The sequence below is a fragment of the Benincasa hispida genome, chromosome 5, assembly GCF_027475165.1.
Source record: "Benincasa hispida cultivar pf3 chromosome 5, pf3_genome.v1.1, whole genome shotgun sequence".
NCBI classification, from domain to species: domain Eukaryota; kingdom Viridiplantae; phylum Streptophyta; class Magnoliopsida; order Cucurbitales; family Cucurbitaceae; genus Benincasa; species Benincasa hispida.
The window spans coordinates 12,269,992-12,291,235 of NC_143482.1; the positions used below are offsets into that span (position 1 = coordinate 12,269,992).

Below are 21,244 nucleotides of genomic sequence, written 5' to 3' on the forward strand. Positions count from 1 at the left end.
GATCTCATTTGATTGGTAAAATCAATGACAAGGTGAGTAATTTGTAAATTAATGGATAGACCTTGTTTTATTCATCATGACCATTTTTACTGCAAGATCACATATGCTTTTTAGCTCAACAAATTCAATATTTGAACGCATATTAATAATATAATTTTGAAGTTGATCCTCAAACTTAAAGAGTTCAATAGCTGAAAAGTCTTTTGGGTAAAATTGAACAAGTTAACTAAATTTTTTTCTATCAAAAGAAACAAATGAATTACTCGGATTTAGGCATGCCACATAGAGAAACAATTCTGTATTTGGGGTTTAAATTGATACAATCTCTAAAGTTCATGATTTAAATTGATATGATTATTAGTTAAGGGTTTAAATTGATATAATTTGAAAATCTAGAGATATAAATTAATATTTTTTTAAGGTGACAAATTAAATATACTAAATCAAATTTAGGTTAAAAATTGAATTTAAAATAGACCATTTGTGACACGTTTTATTGTGACATTTATTTTTCTTTCGTTTGTCACATTACCAACAAATACACAAAACGGTAAAAGAAATAAGACAAACTAGTCAATTGATAGATAAGGATTTATATGGAAGGATCGTCTGGCAAGTTTTATTTTGAAATGAATTATCGACACATGTCTAAAATCAATTTGTCTCACAACTTTACATTCTCTTTTTGGCCTATACATACATGTGTTGGCTTCTCGCAAATTCATTAAATTATGAATTTACTGTTCATTTTTTATTTCTATTTTTTTTTTCTTTTCAAAATTAAACTTATAAATATTCTTTCTATCTCAAATTTATTGATTTATTATCTATTTTTTTATCAATATTTTCAAAAACCAAGTTAAAATTTAAAAACTCAAAAAGTCTTTAAAAACTTGTATTTGATTTTAGAATTTGACTAAAAATTCAACTCTTGTACATAAGAAAGATACAAAACAGTATAAGATTTGAGAGGAAATACTTAATTTTCAAAAAAAAAAAAAAGAAATAGTTAGCAAATGAGACCTTAATTTTTATTTAGATATTAGATTTTTAAACAATATGCATGCATGACATGGAGTTACGACAAGGGAAGTGAGTTCTTTTGAAAAAAAATATAAGTTAAATTATAAAAAATGCACTGAATTGTGAGTTGGTTTCAATTATATTCTTCTACTTTGAAAATTTTCATTTTAGTCTTTGAAGTTTTGATTTTTTTTTAAAAAAGAAATAACTCTTGAAAATGTTTGCCTTTATGTATGTTTATGTGTTACCTCAATGAATAAATCTAAATTCATATGGAAAAATAATTTTAGAGGTTAAGATTAGTGAAAAATAATAAACTTAAAAATAGAAATTTGATAATGTGGGATAGAAAAAATGCAAAAGGCAATTGGTATGGTTCACATTATTGCTCCATGTTTCTATTTTTTTTCTTCTATATATGTATCTCAGTTTGTTCACATCTATACTATGTATAAAAGGTGCTATGAGTGGTTAATCTTTATCTCCTTATTTTGTCTTTGCTTTTTCTAGTAAATTCTCATTTTACTATTTCTCTAGATGGAACACAACTCTTTTAAGTGTAAGTGTTCATCAAGTCAATAGGCGCATTTAATGTTGACGAAATTCAGCTTTTCAAGATGGATATGATTCTTCAATTGCATGTGTATGTGGAGTCTGATAAATATAATTGATATCAATGGTTTGCAACTGCTCAAGTAGAGGTGTTACATATTGAATTGAGGAATTCTTACTTCTGAAGTCGGGTACATGTATAATAATAATAGTAAAATGTGTTTGTTTACGATCTTAAAAATTGATTTCATACCATACAGGTTTAGAGAAAAAAACAAAAGCTTAAGAGAGAGACAGACAAAACTTTGAAAGTAAAATAAATTAAATTAAATATTGAATTGATACATTCTTTCACTTACCGATGTATGTCTAAAAAAACCTCACATTTGTTTGCAATTTTAAAAAATGATTTCATACCATCCAAGTTTAGAGAAAATAACAAAAATTTTAGGATACAAAAATTTGAAGGTAAAATAAATTTTTTAAAAAAAAATTTATTATAACAAATAAGAATCGAGTTTTTGAATTCTTTTATAAAATTATTAGTAAATTGATAAAGTAGAGTTTATGTAATGTTTAACGCACAAAAATATTGAAGAGAAAATAAATATTTTGGAGAAAAAAGTTAGTTAATAAGATTTTCAAATATTAGAGGATGAACAAAATTCTGAAAGAGAAAATTTTAAAGAGAAAAAAAGTGTTAGAAAGAGAGAATAAAGATTTTAGAGAGGAAAAAAATACAGATAATTAAAGAAACATTTTTTCTTTTTTTTAGAAAAAAACTAAAAAAAGGGTGAAAACTAGAAAAAAAAAAAAAAAAAAGATAAGAGAGATAAAAAATTTAGCCTAAAGGAACAATAAAATCAAGGTTTTTTTTTTATGTACTATTTTATTTTTCTTACCACATCAAATCTAATTAATACTCCACATTAATTATGGATTTGAAATTTAGGAGGTTCTTAAAGTTATGATATGAATATTTTAATTGTGAGAAAGTTTTTGGTTTATTTATTAGTTATTACATTATAGTTTTAGAAAATAAAATATTTATATATGTTATATCATATAATTAACTACAAAATATATACTTGAAAGATAATTCAATTTGTCGATCTTCCTAAAGAAGTAATGACGAAATAGAAACAATGTAAAAAAAAAAAAGCCAAAACTTAAAAATATTTCTTATTTCCATAGCATTTCCCGAAGATTAAAAAAAAAAAAAAAGGACAAAATGAAAACATAGAACAATTGAAATTTCTTTTTTAAAATATTAATGTTTATGCTATTTAAGAGAATGTCGATAAATGAATTATGAATAACGATTTTTAAAAAAGGATGATGATTTTTAAATGGATTTTAAAATATTAAATCTATACATAATCTCATGTTTATGTACTAAGTTCAAAGTTCGAAATATTGAGGTCGATGAAAATGTCAAGATCTCAATTTTATAGAAATTATATCGATGAAATTTTTGGAAAACTTTATGGAAATTGTTATAATTAGTTAATGAAACTTTGATTGTAAATGAATTATACTATAATTGACCATTTTTAATCATCATTTATATGAAGTAATATAACATTGTAAAACATTTATGCAAATATTGATGCAAGAGTAGAAATTTAAAAAAAGAAATGAAAAAATAATTACAAAACAATATCAAATATTGAAAATTAATTACAAAATTAAAAAACGTGAAATATTTACATATAGAATAATTATAAATTGTTTATTATAATGAAGTAGATAAAAAATGAAAAAGATCATACCATCAAATTAACATAAGATAACATAATGAAGTTAAAAAAACATAACATTAAACATAAGAGAGATGTAAAAAGCAAAACATTCCATGGAAAAGTTTTGAATGAAAATATGTGGTTTCTTGAAAATAAAATCTTTTTATGGTAAAAGAGAAAAAAACTTTTATTGAATTAACATGGCTAATTGCTAAAAAAAGAAAAACAAACTCGAAGTTTAGAAATATCGATGGAAAATTTGAAATTTCGAGAAATTTCGAGAAATTGGAGAAAAATCCTACTGAAATTTCGAGCCTATCGAAATCTTGAAATTTTGAGATTTCGATCGAAATTTTAAACTATGACTAGGTTGCACCTCTTTAAAAAAAAAAAAAAAATAGGTTGCACCTAAAAAAAATTGTTCATCACGTTGCAAATTTTAATTGGACAACTAGGTGAACTATACAAAGATGGATACAATCGAGGACACACCTAAATATTTTTTTAATTATACCCAACAATCATTATACTTTACACTCTACATTTTATAAACGAAAAAAGTTCTAGACTGCACACAAAGTCCACTCATTTATCTAACTATAATATTTCATGTGGAATATTTTTTTCTTAAAAAACAATATAATTTTTAGTTTTTTTTTTATTTAATTGAACTAAGCTGCACAAAAATAGGTACAACACAAATTTCGCTCAATAATTTATTCTTTTAAACTCATAATTTAAGTCAGGTTGCATCTGTCTTCTGTAATCTCATCCAATCACATAAAATAAAAATATAATTTTTTTTTGCTACATGACAAACTATAATTGAATTATTGAGTAGATGGTAGAAAGATACGTAGATGCAATTGGAAATGCACCCAATATTTTTCTAATTTTTATATGTTCACACGTCCAAATTTTTTTATTTTTAAAGATATCCAAATTGCATAATTCAAAAGAAATACTTAAAACTTATATAGCCTCAAGAATTATAAATAAAAGTTTTAGAATTGTGAACCAACTTTTCCTCTTAGGTTAAAAGACATGGGAGAAGTTATTGGAGAAATTGTGAATGAGTTGAAAGAGAAGAGACAATAATGGATGTTAAGGTTTAGGAAATATGAAGAATAAGTGAGAAGAAGGAGATGGGACCAAAAATGAAAGGAAAAGACAAGAAAGCGATATAATATTGAGGAAGAGGGGACCCAAATGAAAGGAAAAGATCCCAATTATATTACTCATATTTTAATATATGGTGTGAACCTAAAATATTAATTTATACACAACACATTGAGAATTGTGTATCGATTAAAATTCTTAATTGAAAATTTCATAAGTGAATCAATTTCGTTCCTTGATTATCATTATACTTGAGAATTATGTGTGCGTCAATTCTCACACGTATTAGACTTCTTCAATACAATTTTCGGTTTTATAAAATAGACGCGATCAGAATTGATACATAGATAATTCCAAAAGAAAATCCTAATTCAGAGTTTAAATTATTGCACTTATGGAAATTTAGTGGGATTTAAATGATATAATTACAAGTCTCACATGATATTGTCCAAACTTAACGTAATGAATGGTATAAATTGATACACTTAGACCTCATTTGGTTACCATTTAATTTTGAAATTTGTTCTTGTTTCACACAATTTCTTGGTCGTAGTTTTCATATTTTCTATATAAACATAGGGATTCTTAACCAAATTAAAAAAAGGGCTAGTTGCATAAATAGAATTCAAGCCCAAAATAATAGAATATATAGTACAAGGATAAAATAATTGCATATATAGATCAAAAAAATGGTAAAAGACTAAAAAACTCATGTCTAGCCACCATTTTGTTCCCTTCTTTCCGGTTTTCTCAAATTAAAAGCTATCACTGATAGCAGCTATCAATGATAACCATTGATAACTCCTCTCGCTCATAGCTTCTATCAATTGCTATCGATGATAGTTGCTATCAGCGATAGACTTTCAACTTGAGAAAAATTAATATAATCTTGAAATATTAGCTTTTAGTTTGCTATCAATTATCAATAACTATCATTGATTCACTTTCATCAATTGGAATCAACGTTGAAATATTACTACTTAAGGCTACCAGTGGCTATCAATGATAGATTTATAAATAGTGATCAACTTTGAAAGAAGACCAATAACTTTAATTACCATAGTAGTTATCACTAATAATCTTTTATCATGGCTATCACTGATAGCAGCTATCAATCGTTATCACAGATAGACTTTCGTCAATTAGAATCAACCTTGAAATATTAATACTTAAGGCTATCGATGTTAGACTACTATAACTGGTTATCACCTTTGAAAGAAACTCGATATATAGATATCACCTAATTTTATCACCGATATCACTAACATCACTCAAATTGTGGTTATCAGTGATAGCTTCTTTCACTGATAAGATGCTACCAATGATCTCACTGATATCATGCTATTAGTGATAATTCTCTATCACCGATAACGTGTTATCTGGTAGCTTCTATCATCGAGAACATGCTATTAGTATTAGCTTCTATAACTGGTAACATGCTATCAGTAGTAACTTCTATCAATTATAGCCACTGAACACCTTTTTGCCCCTTTCTTGTCCTTCCTAAATATTTATAAGTCCCTTCTCTTTTCGATGATAGTTTCTATCACTAATAAACATGCTATTAGTGATAACTTCTAGGCATTCCACTTACATTTTAGTTCGAGGTTCAACTTTATTAATTAAATTCACTAAGTTGGCTATCAATGATTGATTTCTATAAATGACTATTAACTACGAAAATATAATCAAAGATTAAGCTATCAATGATAGAAAATATTAGTGGCTATCACAAATAGACTTTCATTTGCTATTTATATTTATTATTTATTATAATAATCAAACTTGATGAATGACTTGTTGGTGTTAAGTCACTTATGAATTGAGTACTTTCAAGTCTTGGGTACGAAACTCAGCCTCATAATTCTTGTGAAAAAAAGGAAGAAGAAAAAATTGAAAAAAGGAAAGAAAATTAAATATAAAAAAAGGAAGCAAAAACCGGACAAATGAAAGAAAAACTAAAAAAGGAAAAAGAAAGGGAAGAAGCAAAAAATCGGAGGAAGAAAATAAAATAAAATAATAAAAAAAGATAAGGGAAGAAGCAAAAATCGGAGAAAGAGAAGAAAATAAAAATAAAAAAAAGGAATAAGCAAGAACCGAAGAAAGAAAATAAAAAAAAAAAGGAATAAGCAAAAACTGAAGAAAGAAAAGAAAATTAAAAAAAAAAGAAAAAAAGAAAGGAAAAAAGAAGGAAATGAAAGAAAACAAAAAAAATAAAGGAGAGAAAAAGAAGGAAATGAAATAAAATAAAAAAAAATAAAGAAAAGAAGCAAAAACCGGATAAAGGAAAGAATAAAACAAAAAAAATAGGGAAGAAGCAAAAACGAAAAAGGAGGGAAGAACAAAAACTGAGACAAAAAAGAGAATGGAAAAATGGAAAAAGGAGGGAAGAAGCAAAAATCGAAGAAGAGAAAGAAAATAAAAGGTGTACAATAATATAAGACAAGGGAGGACGAAATTGAAAATTAAAAAAAATTCAAAAATTGATTAGTTAACTCATTCATATTTGTAAATATTTTAAAGATCTTATATATTTTTAGATTTTTTCTCTTATTCTATTATGTATTATAAATATCCTTAAAAAAAGTTTTAATTTTTTTTTTTTATAGTTTTCAAATTTTGGTTTAGATTTTGAAAACTCTTCGAATGTAGATTACAAAACATACAAATTAGTCGATAAAATTAGTATTTATAAGTTTAATTTTCAAACACAAATTAAACAAAAATGATCAAAATGGTTAGTTAACAAGACCTTATAAAAATTCAGAGTTGGATATAATTATTAGTTTAAAATTTTAATTGATACGAAGTTTCAAAAAAATTAGAATAATTTTTTTTTTATCGCACGTGATAGAATTCAAGATCATGTGAAGAAACAAAAGAATAATAAAATAGTAAAGAGAAGGTCATAAAATGGTAGGCAAGGATTCAATTTTAATTCTTATCCAATTGCCTAATAATGACGATAGGTCTTCAAATATCACAAGTTTTTTAATTCAAGCTTTTATTTTTTTTTTCTTTTGGTTTTATTCAAATCTAAAGCCTATATAAAGGAATAATTGGAGCTTACTTTAGCATTGTGCAAACTTGAAGCAAAGAAGAGTATTTTCAAGACATCTCCAAGTTCTTAATTAGTAAGTTCTACTCCTATCCTCTCATGAAATCAACTCATATATCTATCTTGCTCTTAATAACATTTTTGTTCCTAAACTTTAATATAAGTAATAATGTAATTCATGAATTTTAGTTTGTAATTATATTAGTCTTTGAACTTTTAAAATTATAACAATTTAATCATCTATACACTTTTAAGATTGTAACATTTTAGTTTCTACCATGATAGTCTTTATTACACAATGAATTAGTCATTATAGTTTATATGCAAACTTGATTATATTAATCAATTTATCAATGTGCATGTGTCGTATAAAACTTTGTTAAATCTTAATAGTATTTATGACGATAGTGATAGGGACTAAAGTATTGCAAATTGTAAAGTATAAGGACTATATAGTTACAATTTTAAAAGTATAAAAACTAAATTATTAATTCTTTAAAAGTTTACAGACTAAAAGTATTTTAAAACCAAAACTGATGATATATTTTCAAGGTTTAAATACTACTTTGGTTCTTCTACTTTTTTGGCTTTTGTTTATTTTGGTTCATATTCTATCAAAATGTTTATTTTGATCCTTATATTATTAACTTTGGTTCATTTTGGTCTCTATACTTTTAAAAAGTGACTATTATGATCCCTTCATTTTTATGTTTAAGTGATCAAAATGGTCATTTTTTAAAATTCAGTTATCAAAATGAACAATTTAAAAGTACAAGACCAAAATGAATAAAAATTGAAAGTATAAGAATCAAAATGAATATTTTAAAAGTATAAAGATGAAAAGAACTAAAATCAAAATTACAAAATCTAACATAGAGTTTAAACCTTAAAACTATCGGTCACATGTCAAAATAAATAAATATATATATATATATATATATTTTGAACAATTAATGTTTCATCATCATGGGCATTCCCACATCTGGTAGTTAATTATTGTTATATTATTCACCCATAAATACTCCAACCTGAGCCATTCCCCCACAAAATAAAATCTTTCTTGAACAAAATCACAGGCAGCATGGGCTCTGTTCCATCCATTAAAGACATTCTTGGTGAGCTTAAGAAGGAATCATACATTCCTTTACTGTCGAAGCTCATCGGCGAGGCAGAGTTCGTTCAGAACAACCCGCCCGACCTGATTCCTGAAGAAGATAAGATTGTAAATCACGTCCTTGATGTTCTGAATCCTTTCAGCATTGACAATGGCGGATCCTTGATCATCAAACAAGTCAACTATGCTGATAAGCGTGGAAATTTGATTATTGAATATCCAGGAACTGTTTCGGGAAAAGTCATCTCCTTCGTCGGAAGTCACATGGATGTCGTCTCTGCTAATCGCGACACTTGGGTACGGTTTTATTATAGAATAAACATGCACTTCAATCTCAAAACTAATTGACGATGAAATCAGAGAAATCATATATATCTCAGAGAAAAATACCTTTTTTTTATCCATAGGTGTTTTGGGTCTAGTTTTTATTTGATTCCTAATTTAAAAAAACGTTATACTTATAATCTTTTAAGTTTTAAATTTGATTTCAATTTAGTTTTTAGTTTCAAAATGTTCCATTTACCCTCGTGAGTTTGAGTGTTTTTTTTTTTTTCAATTTTATCTCTAGATTTGAAGATTTATACTTTTAAATATTACATTTTTCATTCAATACTCACTTTCAATTCTTTGGCGTTTAATATCTATTAAATAATTTAAACAATTATGAAGTGAAATTTTAAAATTAATTTTAATAATGATAAAAAAAAAATAGTGAATCTTTTTAATTATTATCATTTCAATTCTTTTAAATTAATTAATAGATATTAACACAAAGGATTAAAAGTATTCCATGAAAAGATGAGGCTGAAAGCATAAATCTTGAAATCTATGCAACAAATTGAAATAAAACCCAAACTTCAAGATCAAAACTCTAACACTTTAAAACTTAAAGACTAAATTGAAATGATCAAACTCAAAATTTAGGCACGAAAAGTGTAACATTTTGAAATAACTTAGGGATCAAATAGAAACTAGACCAAAAATCGAATGACCAAAAATGTATTTTTTTCCCCCATATCTTATTAGATAATACCAGATTTCATCTCAGAACTAATTGTTAGCCAATCTCCTCATATTTTTAGATGTGAGATCCTCAACATGCTCACTTGAAATAATATTTCTTTCATGTTCAGCATTTTTGGGTTATATTCTAATTTTGGATCAAAAGTTAAAGTGTGAAGTTGTCGTTTGAAGAGGTATACGACGAGACGGTAAACGATAGTAGTTAAAAGGTAGACGACAACGCCAACAAGTAGACGATAGTGTCAAGCGGTAAACGCTAGCATTTAAAAGGAGGTAGACGATAGCGTCCAAGTGATAGACGATAGCGTTTAGATGAGGTAAACGATGACGTCTGAAGGAGGTAGACGATAGCGTCAGGAGATAGACGATGTCGTGTAGACGATAACGTCAAGAGGTAGACGATAGTATTTGGAGGTAGACAATAGCATCAAGCGATAGACGATGTCGTGTAGATGATAACGTCAAGAGGTAGACGATAATATTTAAATAAAGGTAAACGACAGTTTTAGCTAGGTAGACGATAATGCAGAAGGTACACGACAGTGGCACGCCAACCTTTCCTTTATATTTTCTTGTATGTTGAAATGTACATAGGTGTTGTATTTATATAATATGGAATCCCTAATTTGGGACTGCAAGAATAACTCAACAAAAAAAAAATGGTTAGACACTTATTGTAACCATCTTATTCTTTTGGTAAATCCTATTCAATTGGTAAAGAGGTAAGACTGTAATTTATGAAGTCTTGCACCGCTGACGGGTCTGCTGAATGGATTTTCCTTTGGTGACGTGGTTGGCTGTGTTGGCATCCTTAACATCAAATACTTGTTTGGACTTCATGGAAAATTTGGTATCGTATTAGATAAACATGAACTTCACAATCTCAAAACTAATTAAATAGAAAGAGGAGTAACATGCCTTTAGGATAATACCTCTTTGAGTTCACCATTCTTAGATTTTTGGAACTTAATTTTGGTTTGAACATTCAATTTGACTTCATAACTTTTAATATTAGATAATCATGAAGTTTTATCTCAAAACCAATTACAACGATGAGAACAGGAACTGATCATGTATCTTAACGTCGTATTCATTTCGATCTTTTCTTCCTTTGCTCTACTTAAATTTTTATCACTTTCTCATTGTTATGTAATTTATTCAGGAATTTGATCCATTCTCATTGAGTATTGATGGGGATAAACTACGAGGACGTGGGACTACAGATTGTTTGGGACATGTTGCTCTTTTAACTGAACTCTTGAAGAAGATCGCAGAAACTAAACTAAAATTGAAGTCATCTGTTGTTGTTATATTCATTGCCTCTGAAGAGAACAATTCAATCCCAGGAATTGGAGTAGAACAACTTTATGCAGATGGATACTTTAATCATTTAAAAGGAGGCCCTCTGTAAGTTGTTATCACATTCCTTTATTTCCTTCTAAATAACATCTTGATTAAACTTACCCACATTAACTTATTTCACAGCTTATTTACCTATAATTTTAATATTATTAGTAGATGAGCTTGAAATATTTTTGCTTTTTTATTTAAATACTACTTTGGCCTATACTTTTGTTTTGGTTCTTTTTTATCCTAATACTTCTAACATTGATTTGTTTTTGTAGTTAAACTTTTAAAAAGTAGATAATTTGATCCCTTAAATATATATGAAATGAAAGTCAATAGACTAAAATGATCCTTTTTTTAAAGTACAAGAACTAAAATGAACATTTTTAAACTTTAAAGACCAAAATAAACATTTTAAAAGTATATATCAATAAGAACCCAAAAATTATAGATCAATATCGAAATACTTGAACTTTTTTTTTTCTTTTTGGGAAGTTATGAGAGTTTCTTAGAATCAAGTAATCTATGACTTTGACATTGTTTATATTTGGGTTTTGTTCATATAGATATTGGGTTGACGCAGCAGATTCACAACCTTGTATTGGAACTGGTGGTTCAATACCTTGGTCAATCAAAACCACTGGAAAACTTTTTCACAGTGGTATGCCAAACAAGGTAAATAATGGATATATCATGTATATATATTATATACATATGCATGGGCAGATAGTTTGAGATGAATGTAATCTAATATAATGTTTACACAGGCTATTAATGCTTTGGAGCTAGCTATGGATGCTCTCAAACCAATCCAATTAAATTTTTATGAAGATTTTCCTGCTGATTCTAGGGAATCAGATTATGGATTTGAAACACCATCAACAATGAAACCAACCCAATGGAGTTGTAAGTTCTACATTATCTTTTTCCATCCATTAAAGTCCTATTTATAGAGAAAATGTTTTACTGTCTTATCCTTGTTTCTTCATTATTTTAGATCCAGAAGGTGGTCTTAATCAAATTCCAGGAGAATCTACTATTGCAGGAGATGTAAGGTGAATACAAGTCCTATTTTGTTTTTGTTTTTTTTTTTTTTTTTAAAATAAAAAATAGCATAAAATTGACTTATAATAAAATCCATCTATGTTAGAAAAAAAACATGGAGGAAAAATATGAAAAATGAGAGATATATATTTTCTATTCAACTAAGCATGACTTTATATAGGCTTACAAACATAACCATAGGAATGCCAATGGTTTAAAGCTATAAATGTCATCAAATGCTCATAACTCACATAACTCCTATAACTCAAAAATCACTATTGGTTACAAAAAACTAAAAGTCACAAAACCCAAAAGTCACACTAAATGCCACAAATAAAGTTTAATAATGACAAACTTTTCAACACCCCCCTTAAACTTGATTTGTTACACCAAGTAAACTCCTCATTTTGATAAAAGTCTCCAACTTGAGGGGCTTTGTGAAAATGTACGCCGCTTGGTTTTGTGACTTGATATATTTGAGTTCCACTTCTTTCTTCGTAATGCAATCCTGAATGTAATGAAATCGGGTATCAATGTGCTTGCTCCTCCCATGAAATACCGGATTTTTGGCTAAGGCAACAGCTGATTTGTTGTCAACAAAAATCTCCATTGGACCTTCCATTTGAAACTTCAACTCCTTCACTAAGTTTCTTAGCCAAATTGCATGACATACACATGAAGTTGTTGCGACGTACTCTGCCTCGCATGTTGATAATGTGACTATGGGTTGCTTTTTTGACATTCATGTGAATGCCGTTTCACCAATAAAAAACACAAACCCCGTAGTGCTCTTTCATCATCCAAATCATTACTCCAATCACTATCACAATAACCAAAAATATCAAAATTGCTAGAAGAGCCATAGGAAAGGCCATACCCAATCGTCCCTTTGATGTAGCGAAGTATCCTTTTTGCCATTTTGCAATGTGTTGCTGTCGGTTACCTTCTCTCCTCCATCTTGCTTGGTGATTTTGACTCCACATTCCATCGGTGTTCCAACTAGATTAGCATCATTCATATTGAACTCCTTGAGCACTTCTTTAGTATAGCCCTCTTGGGATATAAAAATCTCATATTCACCTTGTTTGACCTCAATCCCAAGATAGTAACTCATGAGTTCAATGTCCGTCATTTCAAACTCCTTTGCCATCTCTCTTTTGAACTCATCAAACATGCTAGGATTGTTTTCGATAAATACTAAATCATCAACATATAAACAAATGATTAGTATGCTTTCACCTTGCATTTTGATGTAGAGGGCATGCTCATAAGGACACTTCATATACTTCTTCTCTTGAAAGTACTTGTCAATCTTCGAATTCCATGCTCTTGGTGCTTGCTTTAAACCATAAAGTGCCTTCTTCAATCAAAGCACTTTATCTTCTTCACCCTTGACTTCATAATCCAATGGTTGTTCCACGTAGACCTCTTCCTCAAGAATTTTGTTCAAGAATGCCAATTTGACATCCATTTGATGTATCTTCCAATGATTATGGGGTGCCAAAGCAATAATCAAACGAATAGTTTCAAGGCGAACAACAGGGGCAAATACCTCATCATAGTCGATGCCATGTTGTTGGCTATACCCTTTCACTACTAGTCTCTTGTGCCTCTCAATATCGCCATTGACTTTTCTCTTTGAATTGTATACCCACTTCACTCCGATCAGTTTATGCCCTTTTGGAAGCTTGGTCAACTCTCATGTGTCATTTTTCTCCATCGCTCGAATTTCTTCATCCATTGCATCCTTCCATTTCTTGCTTGCAATGGCTTCTTGGAAACTAATAGGTTCACAATCACCAAAAAAGACAATAGAGAATTATGTCATTTTGATTTTCATTTACCTCATTAAGTTCCCATAGACTTCGAGTTCCTCTTGAGCCAATTTCATTCTCCGAATCGCTGGATAAACCTTCAGATGATCATCGATCGATCGAATGGGGTGGCACTGGAATGGGCAAACCTCCACCTATCTCATCCCTAGTCGGCTCATTTTCATCATCTTCTTCAAAATATAGAAGGAAATCATACTCCTCCTCTTGTATATTCCAATCCCAAGAGGCTTCCTCATAAAAAACAACATCACGACTAATCATTACCTTCCCATTCAAAGGATTGTAAAGATGATAAGCCTTTGAACTTGCATCATAATCGATGAAGATGAGTTTCTCGCTTCGATCATTGAGCTTGGTCCTTTTTTCTTCTAACACATGAGCATATGCAATACTCCCAAACACCTTGAAGTGATGAATCCTGGGCTTTCTTCCGTTTCATGCTTCTTGAGGAATCTTGTCAAGCACACTTTTGGTTGATGCCCGATTTGTCAAATAAACCGCACAAGCTACGGCCTCCGCCTAAAATTCCCTCGACATCTTCTTTGTCTTTAGCATGCTTCTTGCCATGTTCAAGATTGTCCGATTCTTCCTCTCCACCACGCCATTTTGTTGCGGTGTCCTTGGGATTGTTAACGGACGTCAGATGTCTTTTTCATCATAAAATTGTTTGAACTCCTTTGATGTGAATTCACCACCTTGATCGGTTCTCATGGCCTTGATTGTAAGGTTGCTTTCATTCTCCACATGTGCCTTAAATCTCTTGAAGATTTCAAATACTCCTAATTTTTCCTTCAAAAAGTACACCCATGTTTTTCTAGAAAAATCCTCAATAAAGAGAAGGAAATATTTACTTTTACAATGAGGCTCTAGTTTGATCATTCCACACACATCGGCATGGATGAGTTCTAAAAGCTTCTTTGCTCTTGTCATAGACTCCTTCGGAAAACTACTTCGATGATGTTTGCCAAGCAAACACCCTTCACACACTTGGTTTGGCTTGTGAATGTGTGGTAAACCTCACACCATCTTCTTCTTCGATAAATCTTCTAGACTTCAAAATTGAGGTGCACGAACCATAGATGCCATAGCCAAGAGAGATCTTCATAATACGTCTTCAAGCATTTTGGAACATCATTACATATATTCAAAGGAAACATTCGAGTTTTGGTCATGGAGACTTTAACAATAAGTCTCTCATGATTATCCCTCAAATACAAACAATTGTTTTTCATTTGAACTTCAAAACCTTTCTCTAACAATTGTCCTACACTCAATATATTATTTTTTTACATTGGAAATGTAATAAACATTTTTGATATATTGATTTTCTCCATTTTTTAACCGAATGAGAATTTTACCTATTCCTTTGATGGCGGCCAAAGAATTGTCTCCAAAGGCAATATTATCTTTCTCCATCTCGTTCAACTCCACAAACATCTCATGTTTTCCACACATGTGATTCGAGGCTTCTGTGTCAAGATACCACATACTATCTTGACTCTCTTCTTCTCTCTTTGAAACCATAAATAAGGTTCCATTCTCCTCTACATAATTGGATTGCCCTTGATGAGCTTTTGATGTGCTAGCGGTTGATCGGTCCTGATGCTTTTGATCAATCAACTCTGTTTGAGATAAGTAACACTCATTTGCATAATGTCCATATTTGTAACAATTATAACATTTTACCTGAGATTTATCTCTCCCGAACGTTCCACCACTCTTCCACAACCTCGACCTCCTCTTCCTCTTGAGGATTCAGATGAGTTTTGAGAAATATCGGTGTTTGCTTCACCTCTTCCACCATGGCCTCGACCACCACGACCTCTTCCACGTCCACGACTATTCTCTCCCTTGATTTTGAGTTGGAGAAGTTGTTCAACGATCTCTGTTTGCTCCATCCTCCTTTTCTTTTTCTCCTCATAGGATGTAACGAGCCTATAAATTGTTCAATTGTCATGTTCTCGAGATCCTGTGTCTCCTCGATTGTCGTGGCGATAATCTCGAACTTTTTATTTAGGCTTCATAGAACCTTCTCCATGACACGAATATTGGTGATTTCTTCACCATTCCGTCTCAATTGGTTTACGACAGCCATTACTTTTGTGTGATATTCTGCTATCACCTCCGTCTCCTTCATTTGTAAAGATTCAAACTCACCACGTAAGGTTTGCAACTGTACCTTTTTCACACGATCGGCTCCTCTATGAGTCGATTAGAGCTTGTCCCATGCTGCCTTTGACATCTCCGCATTGGCGATGGTCTCAAATGTATCTTCGTCCACCAATTGATATAAGATATAAAGGGCCTTCTTGTCCTTCTTTCTTGTCTCCTTTACGCATCTCTTTGCGTTTGATTGGCTCCAGCTTCTGCCTCTTGGAAACCGTTCTCCACGATCTCCCACACGTCTTGTGCTCCTAATAATGCTTTTATCTTGATGCTCCAATTGTCATAGTTGAGCTTGGTAAGCATTGGTAGTTGAAGTGAACATATCCCACCGTTGGCCATTTTTCTCTCAATATTTTCTACTAGCTCTGATATCACTATGTTAGAAAAAAAAATGTGGAGGACAAATATGAAAAATGAGAGATATATATTTTCCATTCAACTAAGCATGCCTTTATATAGGCTTATAAACATAACCATAGGAATGTCAATGGTTTAAAACTATAAATGTCATCAAATGCTCATAACTCACATAACTCCTATAACTGACTCAAAAGTCACATTAAATACCATAAATAAAGTTTAATAATGACAAACTTTTCAACACTTTTTATGAATTTCTTGATTTTACTAATGAAGTTTTTTCTTTCTTTAATTTGACAGGTTAACTCCCTTCTATGAGTAAGTATTCTACTTTTTTTCTCAGCCAAAATTGCAAACCTATTAGTTTAACATAAGTATTATATTTTTTTCCCTTTTTTTTTTGGAAAAAAAATCAATCTATACCATATACTTTGAGAGTTGTGTTCAATTAAAACCTAAACTATATTTCTATCAATTGTGATAGTATCGATTTATACCATTCATTTCATTTCTTTTGGTTAATTAAACATCATGTGAAGCCTATAATTTTCTCAATTAAATCTCTAAATTTTTGTAAGCGAAAAAAAAATTAAACTCTCTATTTTTCAAAATAGTTCGTGTATCAATTCTAATCTTCAATTTTTTTAATTCGATATTTGAAGAAGTTTTACACGTGTTATAATTGATGCATGACCGATTTTCAAAAGTAACCTTAATAAGAGATCTAAAATTGATTCACTTACAACAATTTAAATATTTAAGTTAAATAATTATAAGTAACCGAATGATATTTTTCGAATGAAAACAGAAAAGAGTGTAAAATTATACAAACCCAAAGTTTAGAGACTCTGTGGATTTAGTCTCCGTTCATCTTTCTTCTAGGGTGAAAGATGTTATGGCAAAGATCCAAGCTTATGCTGATGACATTAATGCAAATGTCGAGGATCTGGAATCAAGAGGCCCTGTTTCAAAGTATACCTTACCGGAGGAAGGCATAAGAGGAAGGTGCTCGCTTTTTTCTCTATTACTTCATAATTTCTACCGTAATCGTTTGGATTGACTTTTTAAGTATTTAAAAGTTTTTTTTACTTTATTTCTATGATCTTAATCTTTTTTCTTTTTTTTTTTGTAGAATTGATGTAACTTTTGGGGAGCCAATATCGGGAATTGCATGTGATGTCCATTCTCTCGGCTTCCAAATTTTATCTAATGCAACAATGGAAGTTATAGGATATGTCAAACCTTTCTCAATTACAGGGAGTTTGCCACTTGTTCGAGAACTTCAGGTAAAACTATTCTTATTTCTTTTTTTTTAGCCCGTTTGAATTGATTTTCTAAACGTATGTTTGATTCCAGAAGTAAAAGTTGGGATGAGCATAACTTTACTCTTCGTTTGATCTAAGGAGTTTGTGGGCTCCATGACTAAAGAACCTCAATTTCATGATTTATTGACTTCTTATATTATGGGCTTCACGACTAAACAACTTTCAAAACTAAACAATTCTCCACTCCTAATCAGGTGGTATTTGGGACAAGGAGTACTTGAGCTGTGAAGTCATGGGACCCACGATATAAGAAGTTAATTAAACATAAAATTGATGTTTTTTAGTCGTGAAACCCATAAATACCATGGACTAAACAAGGAGTGGAGTTCCTCACACTCTTTTAACTTCTTTGGCAAAACAACCACTTTAAAAAGTCAATCCAAACACGTACTTCCTCTACTAGCACTTCATTGCACTCATTTATTTTTTTGGTTTTTATCTACTTGTAGGATGAGGGCTATGATGTTCAGACTATAGGCTATGGTATGGTTTTGGTTCATAAAGCATGATTAATTAATCTTTTGATTTTTGTATTGAAATGCTTCTAATATTTGCAAAGACAATGGAGTAATTTAATTTAGTTTTGGTTAATGGTTGGTTTACAGGTTTAACAGATACATACCATGCAGACAATGAGTATTGTAATTTTAGTGATATGGCCAATGGCTACAAGGTTTTTGCCAGCATTATCTCTCAATTAGAAGAAGTTTGCTAATGAACTCAGTTGTTGCATAAAACCACTGCAGATTAGTACTAATAAATAAAATCATCTGCCGAATAATTATGCTTTGTATTGATCTCTTTTCAATGCTTCTCTTGATGTATCTGTAATTTGTATTTCAATAAAGACAACAATAATATTAAAGCCTATGTTTGTTTATTTTGTTTTGATGCTGATAATGACTTTATGAATTTTTACCATATAATTTGGATTGGAAAAAATTTAGATATACCCTATAACATATTAAAAATAAGCTCATATTGCAGGAGAAACCCAATTTATTTTATCAGAATTGTTCATATCAAATACAAAGAGAATGGCCCAATATAGAGGCTGGGAAGAAAACTCCTGCTAACAAATCAAAACAAAAGAAAAAAAAAAATCACAACCTCACAACAGAGAATCATAGAAACTCAAAATACAATAAACTATGGAAGATCTCTGACATTGAGCTTGAACCGTAATTTCTGAAAAGATGCAAAAAACAAAGATTTTGTTAAAATATCAACAAAATACAAAATATATGTCTGATTCCAAATAATTGTCCGCTGGACTGGGAGGACTTTTGTTTTTTTTTCACTTTAAAAAAAATAAAAAAAAATATTTTTATTAAAATCAATAATCACACATGTGCCGCTGGTCGGGGACATCCACTGAACTCACATTGGTCTATCTCCTCACTCCCTCCAAAACATGGATCTTATTCTATAATAAAACCGTACCCAAGTGTCGTGATTAATCTATCTTGAAACAATAGAGATAGATAAGCTCTTGATTTCCCAAATACTAAAGACTGTAAATAGAAGCTAAGTCGCTCAAACCAAGCTTGAGGAGCCTGGTTAAGACCTAATCGACTTTTTTTAATTTACAAACAAGAGGGTAAGTACCTTGGCATTCAAAACTCATTGGTTGTTCCATGAAAATAAACTCCTTAAGGATGCCATGGAGGGAAGCATTGTTTATATCAATTTGGCGAATAGACCAACCACAAGCTATATCTAACATGAGAAGCACACGTATGGTTGTCACTTGACAACAGGGTTGTAGGTTTCTGTGTAATCAATGTCTGCTATTTGATGGAACCCTTAACTACCAACCTGGCCTTTCATCAAGCTATAGTTCCATTTGAATTTTGTTTAGTCTTAATTATCCATTTATACCTAATGACCTTCTAATCATCAGGCAAAAGAACAAGGTCCTATGTATTATTTTTCATTAATACATTATACTCATTGCATTGCAACTTTCCAATGAGGAACCATAAAGCATCTCGAACACTAATCAGCTCACATTCAGCATAGTTAGTTAGATACACTTTGGGTTTAAAGATACCATTCTTACTCCTAGTAAGCATATGATGAACATTAACACGATTAGAAATATCCTAAAATTCGCAGTTCGTAAATGTTAACATATTCTATTTATTAATAAAAGTATGGTTGAGTTTTTCATTCAATAAATAGTTATTGATATTGCATTATGTTATAAAAATCCAATAAACGAATCAATAGCTATAATTTGAATACTTTTAACTTTATGTGGAGACATAAAAGGGGATCAAGTTTTAATATATAGCCAAAATGCTCTATAAATATATGGGTGAGATTGGATACCTCATCTTGGTGACACTATTCAATGCGTCTCACTTTGTATACTGATACAAACAATGTGATCCCAAAATCATTTATGTGGAGACATGCGAGTGGGAGTATTCTATGTAATGACTTTGCATAAAACTGAACCTCGAAATAGTCATGTTTCTTTATAATGACCGTTTACTGTTAAAACTGACTTTTTCAAATTTGATGACCGAGGGTAACTCGATCTTAATCTTGAGCTTACTATGAATTTCTGTTTATTCGAGATTATCCTTTGATCTGCATAGGTGAGAGTAGTCCAACAGTATTACTCAATAAGCCTCCCATTTCAAGGATAAGACCAGATAGATAGTTGGGGATATAGTCCTGCAAGATGGAATTCACTCTGATCCGACTTAGGGTTAGCAAATAGGTTATTCTCTTAAGTACTGATTCCTGGTCTTGAACAACGAGGCCCCACCCTCTCATGATCGAGAGGGTCATGGTTTATTAGTTGGACTATATACCAATTGTTCAATAAAGGTTCAGTGGGAGCTTAAGAAGCAAAATGTATTTACAGGGGTAAAATAGTAATTTTGACCTAAAATACAAACGACCTTGAAAGATTGAATTACTGATTATAGCTAAAGTGGACAAAAATATATCTACAATGAGGAGAGTGCAACTATCGAGCTATAGTGGTGTATCTCGGTAGTTAACAAATATTGATTAATTCGATATAAATTGTTTATCCAATTAATCTCAAATTGTTGGAGCTCATAATCTGTAGGTCCATAATGTCCCTCTATTAGCTCGTAAAAATTATATCTTGGATTAGTGAATTGAGCGGATTTGAAATGTTCAAAATTGAAATTAGGGTTTTGAATTTGAAATGTTCAAATTCAATTTAGGGTTTGGATAATTATATTTGGTATAATTAAGCATTTAATTTAATAAAACTAAATGTAATAGAAGAGATTAGAATATTTAAATATTGATTTAAATATTGAATTACATGAATAGAATTCATGTATCAATTAGGTGTTTGATTAATTTAGTAGCTGATATTAAATTATTAATTAAATTTAATTAATTGATTAATTAAATTAAAACATCTTTTCATTTTTCAAATTTAGATTTGAAATTTAATTTTCATTTTGCTGAAAATTAGAATTAAATTTTGAAAAATGAAATCAATTAATTGGAAATTCCAATTTTTGTCTTTGCTTAAGTGGCTT

At 30.1% G+C, this 21,244-nt stretch overlaps 1 protein-coding gene across 1 annotated transcript; it reads left to right on the forward strand.

Moving 5' to 3' along the window:
- The first annotated feature begins 7,460 nt into the window (after positions 1-7,460).
- On the forward strand, positions 7,461-18,588 carry LOC120077681 (acetylornithine deacetylase-like). The gene is made up of 11 exons (XM_039031638.2): positions 7,461-7,570; positions 8,571-8,905; positions 10,794-11,038; positions 11,545-11,653; positions 11,746-11,884; positions 11,976-12,033; positions 16,684-16,701; positions 17,266-17,388; positions 17,516-17,669; positions 18,158-18,191; positions 18,314-18,588. The coding sequence occupies exons 2-11, from the start codon at positions 8,576-8,578 to the stop codon at positions 18,421-18,423; spliced, it is 1,320 nt and encodes a 439-aa protein (XP_038887566.2). The 5' UTR covers positions 7,461-7,570; positions 8,571-8,575; the 3' UTR covers positions 18,424-18,588.
- Positions 18,589-21,244: the final 2,656 nt, after the last annotated feature.